This window comes from Nycticebus coucang, chromosome 7 (assembly GCF_027406575.1).
Source record: "Nycticebus coucang isolate mNycCou1 chromosome 7, mNycCou1.pri, whole genome shotgun sequence".
Classification (NCBI taxonomy): Eukaryota; Metazoa; Chordata; class Mammalia; order Primates; family Lorisidae; genus Nycticebus; species Nycticebus coucang.
In genome coordinates, this window is record NC_069786.1 from 67827264 (window position 1) to 67851130 (window position 23867).

The 23867-nt window shown below is 38.4% G+C and overlaps 1 protein-coding gene across 2 annotated transcripts in view; it reads left to right on the plus strand.

The window, feature by feature from the left end:
* Positions 1-23632, plus strand: part of LOC128590683 (plasma membrane ascorbate-dependent reductase CYBRD1) — a 36746-nt gene extending 13114 nt beyond the window's left edge. The window contains exons 2-4 of one of the 2 annotated variants that reach the window (XM_053598082.1): positions 6220-6428; positions 18269-18423; positions 19927-23632. In XM_053598082.1, coding sequence (XP_053454057.1) covers positions 6220-6428; positions 18269-18423; positions 19927-20230 — 668 coding nt within the window. In that variant the 3' untranslated portion in view covers positions 20231-23632. The remainder of the gene's footprint in view (positions 1-6219; positions 6429-18268; positions 18424-19926) is intronic. The other variant, XM_053598083.1, reaches the window with a different exon arrangement.
* Positions 23633-23867: the final 235 nt, after the last annotated feature.

Genomic DNA, 23867 nt, shown 5'->3' on the forward strand with positions numbered 1-23867 from the left:
ATGCCACCGTACTCTACTGAGTAGAGTAAGAGTAAAGTAAGACTCTGTCTCCCCCTGCCAAAAAAAATATGTGGAGACTTTATAGCTTTTACATTTACCTGAATCAAGTTGAAATACATTCTTTTTAGTAAAGTATCACAAGAATGGAAAAATAACTATCCAATGTATTCCATACTAATATGAAACCAATATATAAACAATTACACACTCATATAAACAATAAAACACAAATATAATCTGGTATGGAGGTAGAGGGGGGCAAGAGTGGGGAGGGGGCTAGGATGTTTGGTAGAAGGAGGGAGGGCATGAGGCGGGATCTCACCTGATGTGCACACTGTGAGGGTGTATAACACGCTCCCTGGGTGAGGGGCTCTTCTACAACTGGAACTTTACCCTGGAAGTAAGAACAATGTAACCGAAAAATGTGTACCCTCATATTAATTTGAAGTTAAAAAAAGAAAAGAAAAACAAACATGCAGAAAAGTACCTAAATCAAGATGGATATATTTTTATAACATGAATACACCTGTGGGCCCAGATCAATTCTAGGCCCTCCAGAATCCCCCTGCTTGGAACATTCCTATCAGTCCTGACTTTTCATAAAAATGATTATTTTTGATTTTGGAAATTTTTGATATAATATGATCCAGGGTGGTGGAGAGAAAAGGCTATTGTGGTTTATTGTTCATAATTTGCTTTTTGAGCAAATACATACTGAGTATTTCCTTTTCATATTTCACTCATCTAAGATTCCTCCACCCTCCTCCAGTGGTTCATGGGTGACATGACTGTGGTAATGATAACAATAACAACAGTAATCATATTAATTTTATTTTTATTTTTTGGCGAGAGAGTCTTACTTTGTCACCCTCAGTAGAGTGCATGGTGTTATAGCTCACAGCAACCTCAAACTCTTGGGCTCAAGCGATTCTCTTGCCTCAGCCTCCCAAGTAGCTAGGACTACAGGAGCCTGTCACAATACCCAAATATTTTTAGAGAAGTCCCCGTATGAGGCCTTGTTCTGGCTCAGGCTGGTCCCAAACTCATGAGCTCAAGCAATACACCTGCCTCAGCCTCCCAGAGTGCTAGGATTACAGGCGTGAGCCACTGCCCCTGACTAATCATATTAATTTTAAAACACTAATTCAGCTCATTCCTATAATCCCAGCACTCTGGGAGGCCAAGGTGGGTGATCGCCTGAGCTAATGAGTTGGAGATCAGCCTGAGCTAGATAGATACTCCATCTCTAAAAATAGATGGGCATGGTGGCGGGTGCCTATATTCCCAACTACTCAGGAGGCTGAGGCAAGAGAATCTCTCGAGCCTAAGAGTTAGAGGTTACTGTGAGCTATGATGCCAGGGCACTCTACTGGGGGCGACAAAGTGCAACTCTGTCTCAAAACAAAAAAACCCACTAATTCAGAAGGAGCACACTACTTAACTTCTCTGCTTCAGCATCCTCCTCTGAACAATAGTAATAATATTTGTACCTTCTTCACAGAGTGGAAGTGAGAATTAAAATGTGAGCATATAGGCTCGGCATCCGTAGCACACTGGTTACAGCACCAGCCACATGCACCGAGGCTAGTGGGTTCAAACCCAGCCTGGGCCTACTAAACAATGACAATTGCAACCCCAAAATAGTCAGACATTGTGGTGGGTGCCTGTAGTCCCAGCTACTTGGGAGGCTAAGGCAAGAGAATCACTTGAGCCCAAGAGTTTGAAGTTGCTGTGAGCTGTGATGCCATGGCACTAAATGGAGGGCAACAGAAAAAAAAAAATATATATATATATAAGCATATAAAGCATTTAGCATGGTACCTACTACCTAGCAAGGGCTTGTGTGTGTACATGCACATGTGTGTGTAATAAGTGGGGCCAAACCAGCAGGAGAGATGTATTTATTAGGTCTTCACATATTGCGCACTTTTATTTTACTACTGCCTAATCACACGGATTGCAAAAGGGACCACTTTATGGATAAATGGTCACTGAGTCTTTGCGTAAAGAGGCATTTGCATTCCCTGAAAACCAGAGAATTATATAGGGTGTGCCACTGAATGCTCAGAGGAGAAAAAGCATGAGCAGGGGAAACCGCAGTATTTGAGTTGACAGCAATTTGGTTTTACATTTTGATCAGTCTGCAGAAAGTGCTTTGCATTTGTTTATTTAAAAAGTACTTATGGGCTGGATGTGGTGGCTCCCACCTGTAATGCCAGCACTTTGAGGCTGAGGTAAGAGGATTTCTTGAGGTGAGGAATTAGAGGCTGCCATGAGCTATGACTGTGCCACTGCATTCCAGCCTGGGCAACAGAGTGAGGCCCTGTCTCTAAAAATAAAAAAATAATAATAATTAAAAATACTGATGGATCTCTCTCTCTCTCTCTTTCTCAAGTAAAAGTGATGAACTCTTAAATAAGGTCAGTAATTACATAGATGTCAATTTCCTGGTTGTGATATTGTACTATAGTTGAGATGTTACCACTGGGGAATCCTGGATGAGAAGTATTATTTCTTACAACTGCATATGCATGTACAATTATCTCAAAATAAGAGTTTAAAAAATAAGGTCTAGTGTTCTATTGCACAACAGAATGACTATTATTAACAATAATATATACCTTAAAATAGCTACACTATTGTGGACACATAAAATGTCTTTCTTTCTCCATTTTTACTCCTTAGTTTTCTCCTGGGATTCTTCTTACTGCAGCCTGAGGGCCTAATCCTGGGTTGGCAGAGAGAATGGAATGTTCCTAACACAAAGAAATGATAAATACTTAAGATGATGGATTGCTAATTACCCTGAACTGATAACTATACATTGTATGCATTGAAACATCACTATTACTCCATAAACATGAACAATTATTATATGTCAATCAAAAAAAAATCAACAAATTAAAAAAATACTTATAGAGCTACATACTGTAAGCCTGGGGCTGTCTTAGGCTCTGAGGATACAAGGAGAAACAGCAAAACACATTAATGCCTACAGAGAAGATGAAGTAGGGGACAAGAGGGTACCTTGAGCTTGCTTTAAAAGTATACTCTTTAAGGTATTCCATTAGATAGCTTGTATTAAATGTTTAAATATTTCTATTCATTGAGTACAGAAGTGAATATCCAAAAAGTCTCCGTGTCCTCAAGGAAGGATAATCAATCAACACTTACAAGATACTCATATACACACTAAAATTAGTAAGTAGCAATCCTCCAAGGTTTGGATTGAGTGAAAGGAATACCCTCCGTAAGGTGGGGGCTGTTGAGTGCTGGAGTGGGGCTGAAGAGCAGGAAGGATGACTGACACCTTGTGCTGAAAATTTTAAATAGGCTGAATTCATATCTGTCTTTGTAGATTGTGTTTCTGCTTAAAAAAGGAAGAGATGACCCCGTATGTTGTTATGATCCCATGAAGTTTTATATATTCATATTATAAACGTCTTTGATGGAGGGAGGCTGTTTCTTTTTTTTTTTTTTGGCAGAGTTAAGAAGTGTACATGATATACTGTTGATACAGTGGAATTCATCTTCCAAGGAAGTATTCTTTAAACTTTTTCAATCTATAACATATTTCCAGATACCTAAATTTTCTCTGACATGGGCTGAAGGGATGGATAGGAGCTTAAACTAGGACACTCAATACAAAAAAATTATTTATTTATTTATGTTGTTTTGAGGTCATGGTCACTCATTTAGTTCACGTTTTTATTCTGATTACATTGGTCTGGGAGAGGAAGGAGCCATGTACCAATACATCGATTGTGCTATTTTTTGGATGGGTTTTCAGAGTCAGGATCCAAGTTCTAACTGTAAGTACAGGACCTGGATCAAAATCAGAAGAGGGTAACCACTACTGGGCAGGGGTGGGATGTTTGGGCTGCCAGGAAAAAGGTCGGGGACAGGCATGGAGCTGAAGGGTCCATGGAAGGGTCCAGCTGAAGGCATGGAAGGGTCATGCTCCAGGGCTGCCGTCTGGGTACCCAAGGATCCTGCACGTAGCTCTGGGGTAGAGGAGCCCACAGTGGCCTCTTGAAGTCAATGGCATAGGCCAGCGCTGGGTACCTGGGAGCTGGGAAGTCAGGTGTCTCTGCAGCGGAAGGACCTGGAAAGATGCTAGCCTTCCATCTATGTCCCTAGCCTTTGTAGGGCCTCTTCATGAGGACAGGGTTGGCCTCCTGCAAACTTATGGTGTGGAGACAGGTCCTGCCAGTCCCTCTTTCTGCCCATTCAAGACACTGGCTAATTACCTTAGACCATTCATGATTTTTTTTTGTTCAACTCTTCAAATTCAAGAGATGTGCATTCTTTTAGGAAGCTGTGAATCTCCTGGCCACTCCAAGCATTAATTAACTGATCTGATGGGTTTTTCTGGTTTCTTGTTTCTTCTTCTTTCTTTACTTCCTGATTTCCTGAGAGTTTCTAGTAATTTTAGCTTGCTGTCTCACTTTCTCCAATTTTACCCGTTAGTCTTCTCCTGGGATTCTTCTTACTGCAGCCTGAGGGCCTACTCCTGGGTTGGCAGCGAACTAGCACTTCCTCTTCCCTAATGGAATCCAGGAGAGTCAGGAGGCGACTAAGTGTGGAAATGTGTTTGCTCCTCTCTGCCTCTGGTGGTCTCTTAAAAAAACAGTCATTTTTAGAAGCCTTTTTATTGACATTAAATCACACACAGAATGATAAATATTCTCCCAGTGAACACCTGTGTCTCCACCACCCAGGTTGAGAAACAGAATATTGATGGGAGCCTCTGAAATCCCTTGCGTGTTCTTTGCAGTTGCAATATCCCTTTCTCACAAAGGCAACTATTATCCTTTCTTAGCATTGCAGACATGAGTTTTGCCTGTTTTTTTACTTCATATATAATGCATTAAATCAGACTATATACTTATTAGTGTTTGGCTTTTGGGGACTGGACATTGTAGGTTGATCCATATTGTCGAGTGTTATTCTAGTTATAGCTCATTCATGCTCTTTGCTGTATATTATTCCAGGCTGTGAATTTATTTACTCATTCTATTGATGATGGGCATTTGGGAAGTTTCCAGAATATTTATGTTGGTGCCATAAATATTGTTATTAATAATATTCTAGGACGTGTCTTTGGTGAACATATGTACATATTTCTCTTCAGCATATGCCCAGGAGTGAAATTGCTATCTCATAGGTAGGCATAAGTTTAGCTTAAGTAAATATTGCCAGTTTTCCAAAGTATTTGTTCTTATTTAAACTACCATCAGCAGAACATTAGAGTTCTAATTGCTGTACATTCATTTCCATACCCAGTATTGTCTGTATTTAATCATTCAGAGTACGGTAGAGGAATTCTCATTTGGTTTCAATTTGCATTTCTCTGATGACTAAGGAAGCCGATCTCTTATGTTTATTAGCCACTAGGATATACTCCTTTGTGAAATGTCTATTTAAATTTTTTGCATGTTTTCTGTTCCTTAGTCTTTCTTTTTCTTTCTTTTTTTTTTTTGTAGAGACAGAGTCTCACTGTACCGCCCTCGGGTAGAGTGCTGTGGTGTCACACGGCTCACAGCAACCTCTAACTCTTGGGCTTACGCGATTCTCTTGCCTCAGCCTCCTGAGCAGCTGGGACTACAGGCGTGCGCCACAACGCCCCGCTATTTTTTTGTTTCAGTTTGGCCGGGGCTGGGTTTGAACCCGCCACCCTCAGCATATGGGGCTGGCGCCCTACTCACTGAGCCACAGGCGCCGCCCGTCTTTCTTTTTCTTATTAAACAAAGACATTTTTAAGAAGAAAAGCAACAATAGGCATGAACCTGTTAATACGATAACAGATAATATGATTAAAAGGCATTATGGAAATGTCAAGAAGGCATTGGGTTACATGGGTGTGGAGTTTAGAAGACAGTGCTGGGCTGGAGAAATAAATTTTGGAGTCCCTGCCATGTAGATATCAGTGAAAGAGGGAATGTTCACGCACAAAGAGAGTGCCTAGGAAGGAAAAGCCTTAGGACTGAGCCTGAGAGGCACCAAGGTTCCTTCACCAATTGGGAGTGAAGAAAATGCCAGCCAGGAACGGAGTCCTACCCAACCTCCCACCTCCAAAAAAGAGTCACTGGGAGACAGGAATAACACTGGAAGGAGGGGAGGGGGGAAGGCAGGGGAAAAGGTTTTCATAAAAAAAGAGTGCCCATTTGGTGTTGATTTTTAAAAACCCATGTTCTGTCCCATTTTATCTCCTCCTAGCCATCATCGTGTACAGACTGCCATGGACCTGGAAATGCAGCAAGCTCCTGATGAAATCCATCCACGCAGGGTTAAATGCTGTTGCTGCCATTCTTGCAATTACCTCCCTGGTGGCTGTGTTTGAGAACCGCAATGCCAGGAATATCCCCCATCTGTACAGTCTGCACGGCTGGGTGGGACTGGCAGCTGTCATATTCTATGTCTTACAGGTCAGTCAGTGTCTTGGTGTATTTATAAACTAAGTATAAAAGGTAAAACAGGCCAGGAGCGATGGCTCTCACCTTCAATCTTAGCTCTCTGAGAGGCCCAGGTGGGAAGATCAATTGAGTCAGGAGTTGGAGACAAGCCAGAGCAAAAGCGAGACCCTATTTCTACACAAAATAGGAGGATCCCTTGAGCCCAGGGGTTTGAGGTTGCTGTGAGCTATGATGACGCTGCTATACACTCTACCTGTCTCAAAAAAAGAAAAGAAAAAAAAATTCAGTGACTAGAAATGTGGTCTTAACATTCTTTTTTTTTTTTTTTTTTTTTTTTTTTGTGGGTTTTGGCCTGGGCTGAGTTTGAACCTGCCACCTTCGGCATATAGGACCGGCGCCCTACTTAACATTCTTTATACGTGTTTCCGTTATAACTATTCCCCCATCAGGGGACACCAGAACTATGGAATTTACAGAATAACAAATAACATAATAAAATACATACAGAATATGTATTATAATAAAAGATTTCCTGCGCCAGGTATGCCTTTTAACCTAGATTCTCTAAAAACCAATTTACACTCTGCTCTATATCTTAATATGTAAAATTAAGAAATTATCTAGGAATTATCAAAAAAAGAGTACTTTATAAAATCTATGGGTCTTATCTAAAATAGTTCTCATAGGAATATAGACTTAAATGCTTTTTATTATTTTTGGGGAAAAAAACTGAAAATACATATTCATTTAAACCAAAACAGAGCAGCAAAATACACCAGGAAGAGTAAATTAATAAGAACCCCCCCGCCCGAATCATGACTAATTCTATTCATTTTCTCTTGTTGCTGTAACAAATTACCACAAACTTAATGGCTTAGCACAATACAATTTTTTTTTTGCAGTTTTTGGCAGGGGCTGGGTTTGAACCCACCACCTCGGTATATGGGGCTGATGCCTTACTCCTTTGAGCCACAGGTGCTGCCCACAACACAATTTTTTTATCTCACAATTTCTGTACAAAAGAAATCTAGAGGGCGGCGCCTGTGGCTCAGTGAGTGGGGCGCCGGCCCCATATGCCGAGGGTGGAGGGTTCAAACCCAGCCACGGCCAAACTGCAACAAAAAAATAGCCAGGCATTGTGGCGGGCGCCTGTGGTCCCAGCTACTCGGGAGGCTGAGGCAAGAGAATCGCTTAAGCCCAAGAGTTAGAGGTTGCTGTGAGCTGTGTGACGCCAGGGCACTCTGCAGAGGGCGGTACAGTGAGACCCTGTCTCTACAAAAAAAAAAAAAAAAGAAAAAAAATCTAGATTGGCATGGCTGATTTCTCTGCTCTGGGTTTAACAAAGCCAAAATCGAGTTATCAGCCCACCTGGGCTCTGACTGGGACCCTCTGGGGTAGAATCACCTTCCAAGTTAATTCAGATTGTTAGGAGAATCTAGGTCCTTGTAATTTTAGGACGGCCGCATTTCTTCATGCTGTCAGCTGGGGATTGCCCTGGGCCCTTCTCTGCTCCTGTACACAGCTCCCTCCATCTCAGTGCTAGCTCTGGAGAATCAAACCCACCTAACTGCCATGGAATTGCTTTGACTTCTCCTCTGCCTTCCCTCTGGTCTCTTCTCCTCAACCAGAGAAAGTTCTCTGCCGTTTTTGTTTTTTTTTTAGAATTGTATGTCACTCTATTTTTTTTTTAATTTCAGACTAATTGTAGAAGGATACAAATGATTAAGTTGCATTGTTTGTGTTTGTTAGGTAAGGTCCCGTTGTAATTGTGTCCCACACCCAGGAGGTGTGAGGTGTACCCTTACACTGTGCCCATCAGGCGGGAGCACAGCGATCCTTCTCCTTCCTTCCCTGTCTCCCCTCCCCCCTCCCCCCAACTTAAATTACATTGAATTTTTCTCTTGTGTGGGCAGGTATTAGTTCATTTACTGGCTTCATATTTGTATAGAATACATCAGATACTTGCTTTTACATTCTTGTGATACTTTATTAAAGAGAATGTTCTCCAACTCTATCCAGGTTGATATAAAGCAGCAGTTCTCAACCTGTGGGTCTCGACCCCTTTGTAACAATGAAAATACATCCTGCATATCAGATATTTACATTACGATTCATAATAGTAGCAAAATTACAGTTATGAAGTAGCAATGAAAATAATTTTATGGTTGGGGGTCACCACAACATGAGGAATTGTATTAAAGGGTCGCAGCATTAGGAGGCATTAGGAAGGTTGAGAACCACTGTTATAAAGGATGTAAAGTCTCCATCTTTTTAAATAGTTGACTAGTATTCCATGGTATATATATATATATATACCACAGTTTATTAATCCATTCATGGGTTTATGGGCACTTGAGTTGATTCCACATTCTTGAATTCTCTGTTATTAAAATGATACACCTGGTTAGATTGTGCTAACCCAGATAATCTAAGACTATCCCCCAATCATAAGGTCTGTAACCTTAGTTACAGTATCTTTTGTAATATAACATATTCATTCACAAGATCCAGAGATTAGAGTGTGAACACCTTTATACTCTACAGGGTCCGTGATGTGGCCTACCACAACTATAAAAATAAAAAAGAAAAGAAAATATAAATGAAATGAAGAACAGGTTCCTTAAAAAATAAAATAAAAATTGATAAACAATGGCGAGTTTGATTGAGAAAAACCAAAATATACAACATTCAGAATGAGAAAGATAATCATAGATACAAATAATATTTTAAAATTAGGATAGATTATTAAATTTTAGTATATGCTAATTAGATTATTAAATTTAATATAAAACTTTAATTATAAAACTTAATATCTTTAAAAAAGTAAAAAGGATTATTTTCTTGCCAAATATAATCTACCAAACTTGATCCATGAAGAACTTGAAAACCAAAACAGACAAATAAAAACAGTAGAAGAAATTAGGAAGGTCATTTGAAATCTATCACTAAAAAAGGGAACCACATTATTTTATACCTTTGTCCTTTAAAGAGCAAGTACTTTAAGGTATTTCAATACACTGGAAGAAGGCAAACTTCTCTTAGGTATGGCCCCATTGCACCTCTGCAGGTGGTGGCTCTCATTACACACAGCTTTGCTAACATTCAATAGCAAGCCTCAGGTTAGACTGAAATACTGAAGATATTTTCATTAAAATCATAAATAAGACATTGATACTTGTTACTATTGTCATTCAACTTGGTTCTAGAAGTTTTAGCTAATATACAAAATAATGAAAAAAATTCATATAATAGAAAATTTGTGGCTCTTTTTCCTGTTTTCAGACCATATATTTGTCTAGAAATTCAAGAGATTATCAAAAGTAATGAGAGAATTTGAAAGGTGGCTGGACATAAAACAGCCATGAATAATTCAATAACTTTTGTCAGGCTAGGCAATGTGCCACACGCCTGTGATCCCAGCACTCTGGGAGGCCGATGCAGGTGGATTGCCTGAGCTCTGGAGTTTGAGATGAGCCTGAGCCAAAGTGAGACCTTTGTCTCTAAAAATTAGCTGGGTTTTGTGGTGGGCACCTGTAGTTCCGGCTACTTAGGAGGCTGAGGCAAGAAGATCACTTGAGCTCAAGAGTTTGAGGTTGCTATGAGCTATGATGCCATGGCACTCTAGCCAGGGCAACAAAGTGAGACTCTGTCTCAAAATAAAATAAAATAATAAAATAAAATAAAACAAAATAAATTAAAATAAAATAAAAGTAGGGGCGGCGCCTGTGGCCCAGTCCGTAAGGCGCCGGCCCCATGTACTGAGGGTGGCGGGTTCAAACCCAGCCCCAGACAAACTGCAACCAAAAAATAGCCAGGCGTTGTGGTGGGCGCCTGTAGTCCCAGCTACTCGGGAGGCTGAGGCAAGAGAATCACTTGAGCCCAGGAGTTGGAGGTTGCTGTGAGCTGTGTGAGGCCACAGCACACTACCGAGGGCCATAGGGTGAGACTCTGTCTCTACAAAAAAAAAATAAATATAAAATAAAATAAAAGTACTTTTATCTATACTAGGAACAACCACTTCAAAAAAGAAGTAGACTCTATAATACAGATAAGAAACTCTGACATAACCAGGAATAAACTGAACAATGAGTGTAAAAGATCTAGATGTAGAATATATAAAGTACTATAAAATCTTACTGGAAAACAAAAAACATGATATGATCAGAGAGAATACCATGTTACTGAAAGAGAAAAATTAACATAGAAATATCTTTTCTTCTTCAACTAATAGTTATGTTTAATGTATTTCTAATTTTAAATGCAGTAATGTCTTAAACTTTATACAGAAGAACAAATATCCTAAAATAACTAAGAAAAGCTTGAAAAAGAAGTGAAGGGAGACCTGCCTTATTCGAAACAAGTTATTAACCCAGGAACAAACAAATACATTCAGAGTATTAGAAAGGATAGAGAGTACAGAAATAGTCCAAGTATGAAGGAGAACTTTTTCTGTGACACAACGGTGTTTCAATTTAGTGGAGAAAGGATGCTTATTTAATAAATGTTATTTAAGGACAGGTGCATGGCTCATGCCTGTAATCCTAACCCTCTGGGAGGCCAAGGCAGGTGGATTGCTTGAGGTCAGGAGTTTGAGACTAGCCTGAGCAAAATCAAGACCACATCTCTACTAAAAATAGAAAAACCAGTCAGGCATTGTAACGGGTGCCTGTACTCCCACTACTCGGGAGGTTGAGGCAGGAGGATTGCTTAAGCCCAAGAGTATGAGGTTGCTGGGAGCTATGACAGCATAGCACTCTACCCAGGACAACAGAGTTAAGACTCTGTCTCAAAAAAAAAAGCTATTTATTTGGAAGAAAACAAAACAAAACTATTCAGTATGTCACACAATAGGAAAAGAAAGATTTCAGATAGGTTAAAAGTCTAAACATAAAAACTAAAGACAATGAAAAGAGAAAAAGAAAATTAAGAAATGAAGTATATAATTTGTTTAATCTGAGGTAGAGGAAGCATCATTGTTTTACAGGCAGGAAATGGGAAGCAACCTATATTTATCAATAGGGAAATGTTAAATAATTTGTGGTAAGTCCATATTGTTGGATATTATACAGTTATTACAAAAAATGTAGCTATACCTCCTGATCAAGGGTGAAATCCATGTTTTTCAGCATTAAAAAAAACTGGAAAAAATTATGTATACTAAAATGTCATTTTTTGTGAAAAAGAAATGAAAGGGAAAACCACAGATGTATAGATGTATAAGGAAAATTGTAGAAGAATCTACTGAACTACTTCCAATAGAAGGATGAGATTGGTTGGGGAGAATTATTAATTTTTAAGACATATTTTGTTTGACTTGCTTGAACATGTTGCTCTTTTGTTTTAAATATAAGTAAATCATATGTTATATACAAATATATATATAATTTTTAAAACTCAGCAAACTGCATCCCTCACCCACAGATGTGAATGTCATTCTTGGTGCCTTCTGGCTGTTCATTCAGGAATGAGGTGAACAGTTTCTTATCCCTCTTGTTGGACGGATGACATTTCAGCTGTATTCTTTTATTATATAAAAGCTATTTTTAAGTCGTTTGTATTGCTTCTCCATAGAAGTGACAGATCACCCAGATGTGTTCAAAAAGAAATTAAATGAAAGAACCTTTTCTTTCCTAATGGAAAGAAACCACTTCTAAGCTTGCTCTTTGTTTTTGATAGGAGCTAACCTCTTTCCTTACTATGATTTCTAAAGATTCCTGCCCTCGTGTTCTTAGTTGTAAAAATATATGAGCCACAAAAAAATGCTTTGACAGAGATGTTTTTGTGTCAGATTTCTTGAGTTAAAAGAGGAGAAGCAGTTTCACTTTCTGAGTCAAGAGCAGTTCTCTCCACCTGTGGGTTCTTGAGGCTGCCACTTTGTTAATGGAGAGCAGGAAGCTCTGCCCTCTGGGATCCTTCACCCTACCCCGCTGTGCACTTCAGTTACAAAGTGTAATTGTATGCGGACCTTTCACCTGGGTTTGGGAGGTTAGTTTGCACTCCTTTTCAGTCTAATTCCAGAAACAAACCTACTGCATAGCGTGAAGGGGATGGGAGAGATTTTCAAGATTAGATCCTCTTACCTTAGCACTGCTGGGGTTTGGTTTAGCCACTGTGTAGCAAATCAGGATTTACCTGACAAATGAAGCCAATCCATGGGTTGTTTCAGTAAAAAAAAAAAAAAAAAAAAAGGCATCAAACAATAAAACAATATAAGCAAAAAAAGCTAAAAGGTCTTCACCCTTCCAACATCGTGCTTAAAGCATTTTAAGTGTAAAATTTTACTCAACTTCTGAGACCTAACCTGTGGGGCATTAAAAAAAAATAACAAAATGCAATCAGTGTAACCTGGCTTATTGTACCCTCAATGAATCCCCAACAATAAACAAAAAAAAAACTGTTTTATGTATATAAAGGTTATGGATAAACCTAATAAAATCAGCTCCCATGATTCCACATTCATTTTTATTTAGAAAGCGTAGAACTCCAGCCACCTACCCACATCACCTTGATCTCACAATTCCCTGCCTACCCCAGTCCCTAGAGAGAACCATTCTCCTGGTGCTTTTTCTCATTCTCTGAATCTCTTTATACTTTTACCACATACTGTGAATCAATACATTTGTTAATTAATTAAATAATATGTTGTTTAATTAAACAAATTGATTAACTAAATATGTTGTATAATTAGATAAATTGATTAATTAAACAATATGTTGTATGATTTAAATAGTGATTAATTGAATAATACCTGTTTAATTAATGATGCTCATTAACAATTAAAGATGTTGTTTAATTACCAAAAATGTCTTATTAAATATTGATTAAATAGTGCAGTGTTTAATTTTGCTTATTTCAAGTTAAAGGTCTAAGTACAATAATTTTGCTTTGTTAACTGAATTTCTTTTTTAAAAGATCTCATACTGCTGGGCAACACCTATGGCTCAAAGGAATAGGGCGCCGGCCCCATATACCGAAGGTGGTGGGTTCAAACCTGGCCCTGGCCAAAAACTGCAAAAAAAAAAAAAAGTCTCGTACTATATATGTATATATATATATTTTTTTCTATTGCAATTATTTTACACTACTGATTCAGCTATATTGATTCCTCTAGCTGTAGTCCATTCATTTTTGCTTTTATATTCCACTATATAAATATACCACAGACTGACTGACTCATTCTCTTGCTGTTAGACATTTGGGTTATTTTCAACTGCTTTCTGTTATAAACAATGCTGCATTGAACATTCGTATACACATCTTCTGGTCCTCATATGTAAGGGTTTTTCTGGGCATATAATTAGGAGTGGAATTGGATGCTTAACCTGAAAAGATAATGCCAAATTGGTTTCCACTGTGATTGACTCCATCTATTCCTGCCCACAATTTATAAGAGTTCTCATATGGCATATCTTTGCCAGCTGCATCCTCTTCAAACTGGTAAATTATTGCCAAAATAGTGGGTCTATAATGATGTCTTCATGGTTTTATTTTTGCAGTTTTTGACCGGGGCTGGGTTTGAACCTGCCACCTCTGGCATAGGGGGCCAGCGCCCTACTTTGTTGAGCCACAGGCGCTGCCCATTTTCATGTTTTAATGTTCATTTCACTCGGGTTTTCTCTTCTTAGAAATACTTCTTAGTATCTTTTGTCCAAATAAAAAATAAGTTTGTTTTTCTTTTCCTTAAAGATTTGTAGGTTTTCTGTATTAAATTCCTTATCATTTATACGTTGTGCTATATCTTCTTCCAGTTTTAAGTTTGCTCTTTTGTTAATATTTTTGATAAGTAAAAAATCTCACTTTATTTTATTATTGCAACAACCCCATCCACACGAAAAATTTTCAATTTTCATGCAACCAAATTAATTCATTCTTTACCTCTAGGATTTCATGTTTTGTTTTGTTTTCTTTGGATGACTTGTTCATGAAATCTTTTTTTCACCCTGAGGTCAAAACATTCTCTTATGCTTTCTATTAAAAGTATTAAAGGTTTATCTTTAAGTGCTTAATTCATGTAGAATTAACTTTATCGTATGATGTGATGTGATGCAACTGCACTTTTTATGAAATGTATAAGCTGTTTTCCCATCATCATTTATTGAGCCGTCTCTGCTCTTGCCCTTTATCTGCAAGGCCAGTATATTGTCAACAGTATCTTTTCCTTCCTAGCCAGATTGAAGAGTGTGGAAGTATTGAAGTATGTAGAAGTGTGTAGAAGAAGAAAGAAGTATAGAATTAATGATAAGAATACTTAACTTGTTCTTATTTTGAAAAGAATATGTCTAATACTAGTGCATATATCCTTCTCATTTCCTTCTACCCTTGTTTGTGGAAAATTTTTATTTTACTTTTTTAAATGAGTGGGTGTAGAATTTTATTGAATGCCTTTTCTACATCTTTTGAAATGAATATTGCTTTTCCTCTTTTAATTAAGTAATTAATGTTTATTCATATAAAGGTTTACGTTACACAAACCTTTATGTCCACCCTGTATAATAGTTATACATATTTTGGGGATACATGTCATATTTCAATGTAAGTATACAATGGTAATGAACAAATCAGGGTAATTGGGATATCTATCACTTCAAACATTTATCTTTTTTGTGTGTTGGGAGCATTCCGATTCTTCTCTTTAAGGCATTTCAAAATATATAACAAATTATTGTTAAATATATTCTCTCTCTTCTTTATTATTAGCCAATTATGTCAATATATTCGATTTTTTTAACTTGAGTGAATTAAAAGCGTATTTATTTATTAATTTTTGTTTTTTGAGACAGAGTCTCACTTTGTCATCCTTAGTAGAGTGCTGTAGCATCATAGCTCACAGCAACCTCAAACTCTGGGGCTCAAGTCATCCTCTTGCCTCAGACTCCCAAGTAGCTGGGATTACAGATCAGATGCCCACCACAATGCTTGGCTGTTTTTGTTTGTTTGCAGTTTATGGCCGGGGCTGGGTTTGAACCCACCACCTCCGGTATATGGGGACGGCGCCCTACTCCTTTGAGCCACAGGCGCTGCCCATGCTTGGCTGTTTTTAGAGATAGGATCTCACACTGGCTCAGGCTAGTCTCAAATTCTTGAGCTCAGACAATCAATCCACCTTGGCCTCCCAGAGGCCATAATGCTAGGATTATAGGCATAAAAGCACTTTTAATTGTCTAAAGATTCTCTTTCCTCTCTGAAGTATCCAGATTCTTATTTCCTATTGTTTTCTTTGTGCTAACTGGGCTTCTCAGAAATACCATTTCACATCTTCATGGCTTTGCTTAGTGGGAGGAAATTTGTCCCCTTGCTTCTTTCCTGTTCCAACTCAGAGAGCAAGTAGTGTTTAAAAAGCAGGGTTTGCAATCAAGGTGAATTCAGTTGGAATTAGATTCATCCATTTGGTAGCTGGTGACCTTGAACAAGTTATTTAATTTATCTGGATTTGGTTTGCTTAGGTATAAATGAAAGCTATGATCCTTTACAAAACCATAAGAATCAAAGCCAAATAATGCACAGAAAGATTTAGCCCTCAGCTTAGCACACTAGAATGATACAAGTTAGCTGTTGTTATTTGAAGTGTAAATCTTGTGGTAGGCTCCTTTATAACCTGAAGATGGGGTGGGGCCTGTGGCTCAGTAGGTAGGGTGCCGGCCCCATATACCGAGGGTGGTGGGTTCAAACCCAGCCCCAGCCAAACTGCAACAATAAAATAGCTGGGCTTTGGGGCAGGCTCCTGTAGTCCCAGCTACTTGGGAGGCTGAGGCAAGAGAATCGCCTAAGCCCAGGTGTTGGAGGTTGCTGTGAGCTATGACACCCTGGCACTCTACCCAGGGTGATAAAGTGAGACTATCTCTACAAAAAAATAAATAAATAAAATATAACCTGAAGATGGCATTTTTCATATCTACTATAGATATAGGATTACAGGAGTAAGCCACCACGCCCCAGCCTGTTGAAAGAATTTTTTTTAGTGATAAAAGGTAGATTTAGAGGAGTTAAATTGCTTGGGGATCCTGTAAGCAAATTTCTGGCATTTTATCTGCTTAGGTCAGTGGTTCTCAACCTTCCTAATGCCATGACCCTCTAATACAGTCACGACCCACAAGTTGAGAACCACTGGCTTAGATCTTTACAAGATTATACAAGATTATAAGAGACACATGTGATGAATTATAAGCAACACGTGATGAATTATGAAAGAAATGAGAGAAAACAGTAAGAATCTGAGGAATAAAAATGGTCAAGAGAACAGGAATATGAGAAATGTATATTTTTATGGGTAAGAAACGTATTATTTACGGAAATCCCTGACAAGCCACTTGCCTAAGCCACATTTTTGAAAACACAGTATGGTATCAGGAAGCTGGCTGGCCCTTTGCTGCTAGTAGAATGACTGAAGTTCAATGAAGGACATTGAAGAATATTCTGAACCTTTAAGGGGAAACCCTCTTAACTATTTCAAATATATACAGGCATTTTTTTTTTTTTTTTGAGACAGAATCTCATTATGTCACCCTTGGTAGAGTACCGTAGTGTCACAGCTCACAGCAACCTCAAACTCTCGGGCTTAAGCGATTCTTTGGCCTCAGCCTCCCAGGTAGCTGGGACTACAGGTGCCCGCCACAACACCTGGCTATTTTTCAGTTGCAGTTGTCATTGTTGTTTAGCAGACCCGGGCTGGGCTAGAACCTGCCAGCCTCTGTGTATGTGGCCAGTGCCCTACTCACTGACCTGCAGGCACCCAGCCACATACAGGCATTTTTCGTATTAGGTGAACAATAAAATATGCAAACCAGCCTATCCATTCATTACCAAAAGCTGATTCTGAATGTGTATGAGAGCTTTGGACCCCTCCTCCTGCCTCCATCCTTTTGGTAGCCCCCTGTTTATCCCTGGATCTCAATTAGGAAAAATTAACACTAATGTCAGTGCTTTTCTCCCATTATCCTCTCTTCTAATAGTTGTTTTGTTAGGGTGAGAGATTGTAAATAGATACCTGAAAAAAACATTCTTTAAACTTAATAATTCAGTAGCCACTATGTCATCGTTATTTCCCTAAAGAGAGGAGACTATTTAATGGACAGGGACATGAGGCGACAAAACGAAACTGTCAAAGTATAACAGACTTCAGTTCATTTAGGAATCTTGCTATCTTCTTTGCAAAAATGTATCCCACTAGGGATTTAATTATCAAGGAAATGAGGATAACTTTCTTGCAGAATTCATTTCCTCCTCACGAAACAAAATTGTCAGCTGCTTTCCACATAGCTTCTTAGGTTGAACTGACTAAATTACATGTCCTAATGTATTTGGGTTTAGTGATTTAAAAAAAATCTCCTACTTCCTTTCCTATCTGGCAACCTTAGGAAATTGATAAAAACAAACAAGTACCAGAATGTTCACTGTACCTTGCTAATGATAGCAAAAACCTGGAAACAAAAATGTACATGAATAGAAAACAATATAAATAAATGTTACATCCTTGGAATTTTAGCCAAGGATAATAAACTGGAAAACATTTGTTGATATGAAAAGATCTCCAAGATATATCATCAGTGGAAAAAACCAAGATGCAGAATAATATATATAGTAAGATACCATTTATACAAAAAATTATATGTAACACATATGATATACTTGTATAGCCATAGAAAGTTTCTGGAAGAATATATGAAAAGGTGATATAATAGGTGTTGCCTTTAAGTAGTGGAACTGGGGATAGGGAAGTTTACTTTTTATTTTATGCTCCTTGGTTCTGCATGAAAGGTTTTCTCATTGTAAACATATTGTTTTTTAAATAATAATTTAAAGGTAGTTGAAACTTAAAATTAAATGATAACTTTTGCATTTTTGTGTGTGTTTAGCTTCTCCTAGGTATTTTGATCTTTCTGCTTCCTTGGGCTCCACTTTCTCTTCGAGCATTTTTCATGCCCATACATGTTTATTCTGGACTTCTCCTCTTTGGAACAGCAATTGTAACAACACTTATGGGAGTGACGGAGAAACTGGTCTTTTCCCTGTAAGTTGCACAGTCTTCCTAGTTGTAATGCTTAACCTATATGATGTTAAATACTTGTCTGATGGGAAAATGTTAATATAAGCACAGAAAAATCTTTTTAAGTATTAACAATATAAAATTTTAAAATAATTTTTAAAATTATTATATTATATGTATATTACTAAATGTTAAAGGTAAATCAAAAAGTCCAACAAATTGTACCACTCTTACAACTATTGAAGTTATGTACTCCTTTTCAATCTTTTTGATGTGCATGGTTTTTTTTGGTTTTGTTTTTTGTGTTTTTTTTGAGACAGAGTCTTACTTTGTCACCCTCAGTAGAGCGCTGTGGCGTCATAGCTCACAGCAACCACAAACTTGTTGGCTCAAGTGATTCTCTTGCTTCAGCCTCCTGAGTAACTGGGACTACAGGAGCCCACCACAATGCCTGGCTATTTTTAGAGATGGTGTGATACCCAAAGCAAGTGGAATAGAGAAGTACCATCACACTGAGTCCAAATTAAGCAAGGGTCCTTTACTGGCCCTTGATCAAGAGCAGGCTCACGCCACAAAGTCTCTCGACCACCAGAAGCAGGCGGAGAAGCTTTTTATACCGTGCTTTTGGTAGGGGAAGGGGAGTCAAGCCAAAACCTGCGGGTGGTGCCTGTGGCTCAGTGAGTAGAGCGCCAGCCCCATATACCGAGGGTGGTGGGTTCGAACCTGACTCTGGCCAAACTGTAACAAAAAAATAAATAAAAAAGCTGGGCTTTGCGGTGGATGCCTGTAGTCCCAGCTACTCAGGAGGCTGAGGCAAGAGAATCTCCTAAGCCCAAGAGCTGGAGGTTGCTGTGAGTTGTGACACCACACGCTCTACCAAGGGCCAAAAAGTGAAACTGTCTCTAAAAAAAAAAAAAAAGCCAACACCTGCAAGGTTAGATCTACAGGGTAAGGGGAGTGCTTACAAGGGGGAGCTGTGGTTTCACAGGATTTTGCATTTTTTGCTAACCTCTGCAGCTTTCAGCTGAGCTTAAAGGGGGAGTGTTGAAAGCCCTTAGCAAAATAGAGTAAGTCTGGCTCTATGTACAAAATGGAGTTAGGGCATTACAACGGGGTCTCACTCTTGCTCAGGCTGGTCTCAAACCTGTGAGCTCAAGCAAACCACCCACCTCAGCCCCAGAGTGCTAGGATTACAGGCATGAGCCACCACCCCCTGCCTAATGTACATGTTTTTATACTAATTGCAGTTACAGCATACCCACATTTTTGTTTCATATCCTTTACGATTTTTAAATGATATAGGTGTTATAGATGCTATTATTTTCATATTTATGATTTTTAACCATTTTATGATATACAACTGAGTGAATTATAGCGTAACTTAAATTTCTCCTCAATATCAAGCTTTAAGGAAATTGACACTTATGCTATACCACTGTGTTTTTTGAGCAGATAAATTCAAGACCGTTTTGCATGTTGTTGTATCACCCTATTTGTAATTGAACATACTTTCTCTTGTTTTCATAGGCAAAATCCTCCATACAGTTCATTCCCACCAGAAGGTGTTTTCGCAAATACCCTCGGCCTTCTAATTCTGGTGTTCGGGGCCCTCGTTTTTTGGATAGTTTCCAGACCACAGTGGAAACGTCCTAAAGAACCAAATTCTACCCGTCTTCAGCCAAATGGAGACCCTGTAGAGGGAGCAGGAGTCTCCATGACAACCAACTATGGCCACACAATGGACAAAGCAGATTCAGAATTAAACAATGAAGCAGCGGCAAGGAAAAGAAATTTAGCCCTTGATGAGGCTGGACTGAGATCCACCATGTAAAATGGTGTGGAGACGTAGCAGTGTATTTTGCTTCTATTTAGCCATAAGGTAATCAAGCTACATAGTGTCGTTGTTTTTTTTTTTTTAATTATAAAGAAAGATTTCTTGGAAGATTTGAATTGATTGAGGCCTATGAACTTACCTAAATTGGAAAGGTTGTGATCAATATAAACAACAGCAGATACAAATTGGGGTTAAGTTACCTGTTTCTCGTTGAGAACCAAAGCCTTGCACAGAACAGGTGCTCAAAATGTGTCTATTAGTTGGTTAATTTGATGAACTGGCAGCGTCCCTAGCCTCTTCTCATGCAGTCATTTCCTGTTAATTCTGAGAGCCCAGTGAGTTCAGAACCAGGTATAACTTGTGCCGAAATTTTAAAATCAGATTGTGAGACAATCTGGGATTGGGACAGAGTTTAAACCATGTTGTTACACAGATATCATGGTTAGAATATAGGGGAAAAAATTAGGAAAATATCTGGCTCCTTTCTCTCTGGGCCTGGTTTCTGTTCCCTCCCCACTTGTTTGGGTTTGCATTAGCCTTGAAGACCAGGGTTTATATTAGGATATAAACCTACACCTGTGTAGGAGCAGTGCCCACACCATAGGTTGTTGAAGAGATCTCTGGTCAGTCTGACTTAGATTTTCTAAAACTCAACTTAGTTCCAAGACTTCCCTGAGGTTGGGGTGCTTTAGGACCCAGATTCTAAACCGCTTAGAATAAAAATACACCTGTATAAGCAGCAAAACTGCTCTACAAATCTTAAAAAGCACTTTTCCCTAAGTTTCTGTTCTTATTTTTAGAAGTTCTTACATGGAACTATATGCCAGACACTCTTCTAAGTGCCTTACAGATATTAGGTCATTCAGTCCTCAGACACACCTCATGAGGTAGATGTTATTATTCCATTTTATAGGCGAGACATCTGAAGGCTGGAGAGATGGATAATTGGACCCAAGGTCACATAGCTCATCCATGGCTGAACTGAGATTCAAACCTTGGTGATCTGGCTGCTTAGTCTGTGTTCGTAACCACATCACTATGCTACTACTTTTCTGTCTTGTACTAATTTGCACTTACATCAACTTACCCCTGAATAAACCTCAACTGACCAGTGTGGAATGGAGTTATTTTTTATTTTATTTTTTTTTCCGTTATAATAGCCATCTTTATTTGTAAAAATCGGAATGGAGTTATTTTTAAAGAGGTGCTTCTTACCTTTTGGCTCTCTTCCCAAATAACTAAGGAAAGGGCCACCCACACCTCCAGTGGATCCTGGAGCCCCTGCCACTGCCAATCAGCCAGGGTGGTGGCTTTGATCTTTAAATTGTGTCTTTGTAACAGAAAGATTTGGGCAAGCCTATCTGTAGCTTTCCTCTGATTCAAGCAGCTGAGAGAGACAGAAAGAACATCTGTAGCTTTTGAGATTAATTATATGCAATGTTTTGTTCTTCTTGATCTTAGGGGCCAAATAACTTTCGAGTTTGTACTAGAAGAGACCTATCTCATGGTCAGCTGTTCTCTGGGACAATAGTAAAAGTTCTTCCTGATTTTCGTGGAATTTGGAGGATATTTTGAGCTTTGGGTTCCTATCAGTGGATTGAGACTTAGAGATAAGAACTTTTCATGTGTGGAGATCTCTGTCTGGATTCTGGGATGACTTAAATGAAAACCTAGAATAGTACCTATGCTGAAATGATACCTTTCATTTTTCAGTTTATTTTTGGTTTCCATGAAATCTTACAGGGAAGCATCTAATGTGGATAAAAACCTTATAGTTTATACCAAATGCCCTTAACATTTTTGGTGCTTAGTGTATTTCCTTTTGATTATTTCCAAAGACTGAATATGAGCTATACTTTATCATCTCCCTTAAACTTCATGGAGAACCATTCAAGATTCTCCTATTGTAACACTATTTCTTCTCATTTAATTAATTCTACTTCCAAAATTGGTAACAGTGACAGAAGCATCCCCAGTGCCCAACCTAAAGCCTGGCATATAGTTAAGTAGCACAGTTAAATTCAGGACGGGCACAGCATGGTACAATCTTGGTGCTAAGTCAAAGGAATTGCATAGTCACATACCATTTGATAAATGGATGTTTCATTATGTAGAGGTGCACAAAATTCCAGGGATTGTTTTTTTTTGGGGGGGGGGACAGTGACTAAGCCCCAAGAATTGAAGCTGCTGTTCTTTTTTATATAGGCCAAGAAAGAGGTTAAGAGTGAAAAGTTAATTATGGATTTGGCACTAGAATAGCTCTATTGCAAAGGATTTGAGCAGCCCTCATCACAGCCCTTTATTTTATCTTTTAGGTAGGCTAATGCAAGGGTAATCTTACAGATATTATAGGAACTTCTTTCTTTTTCAGCCTTTATAAATAATACATAGTAAAATATATCTAGAAAACCCTTTTGTTTTAGACTCTTCTTATAATGGGCTTTTTATCGCAGTGATAATTATACCTTTATCTTTCAGAAGGCGATATTTCCTACCAAAAGCATCTCCCCCCAAAATATCTCATTAAAAAGTCCCCAAAGAATAGGGGAGAACAAAGCCTTAGGTATCAATTCCAAAACAGTGATTGAGACCTCCCCAAATAATTATAGTTTATATCATCTGCACAGGTAATCTGGCTTGGCTTACCCCATAATCTAATTTCAGAAAAGAAAGCTTTATTTTAACACTCATTTGAATCAACACGAAAGCCTTTTCTCTCAAAGCATTTATTGAGAAATTCCAGTGAATACATTTTTTGAATTAATGTCATCAAAAGCGCACAGCTTCCTGTGCTTCTTGTGTCAAACCAAATCCACCCTCCGGCTTTCCTGCCTTTATTTGCATAGTTTGCTTTAAGCTGTGATGTTTAGAAACAGCATCTCAGCCCTTACCATGAAATGACAAAGAAGACAATTACACTTTTGAGGGGATACTGACAAATACCTTCTGTTTTCTAAAGGACAAAATGAAGAGTGTGTCTCATTTTTAATTAGGCTCATTCCCCTGTTGAGCTGGAAATTCCAGTGCAGCCCTGATTGACGACCACTGCCAATCTGAAAACACAAAGGAAGGAGTAAAGCTTTATGCTAATTTTATCTCAATATAATGGAATTTTTATCTTAGCATGTCCTTTCGTAGATAGCTCTCACCAAAAACTGTAACTGCTGTGTCTTATAGGAAAGTACAGAAAGAAAGAGAATTAGTATTATTTATCCTCACAAGGTACCTAAAAATCTTATGAGGAAAAGTTTTCTATCTTTAAATTTGCCTTTTTATCTTAATACATTTATGGAAAAATATCAAAATATCCTGAATATTTTATAATTTTGTAGGGAGAAACAATGTATCTATTTTTTCTTATCTTTTTATATAGTAATAAAAGTTATTTTGGAAACTCTGTGTGTGTGTGTTATCAATTTGTCCGGGCGATTACAGGCCTTGTTCTGAAAGTTTCTTTCTCATGGTTTCTTATTTGTTTGTTTCTTTTTCAGTGCAGATAATTTTTGTAAGTGCCTTTACTGAAAATGCTATCAGATTTCTCTATAAAGTGTATTCTGATACCATACCTTTTATGTGGCTGAAGATATCAGAGGACTGTCTCAAAACTGTAATAGTGTACCCCTGCATGCAGTGT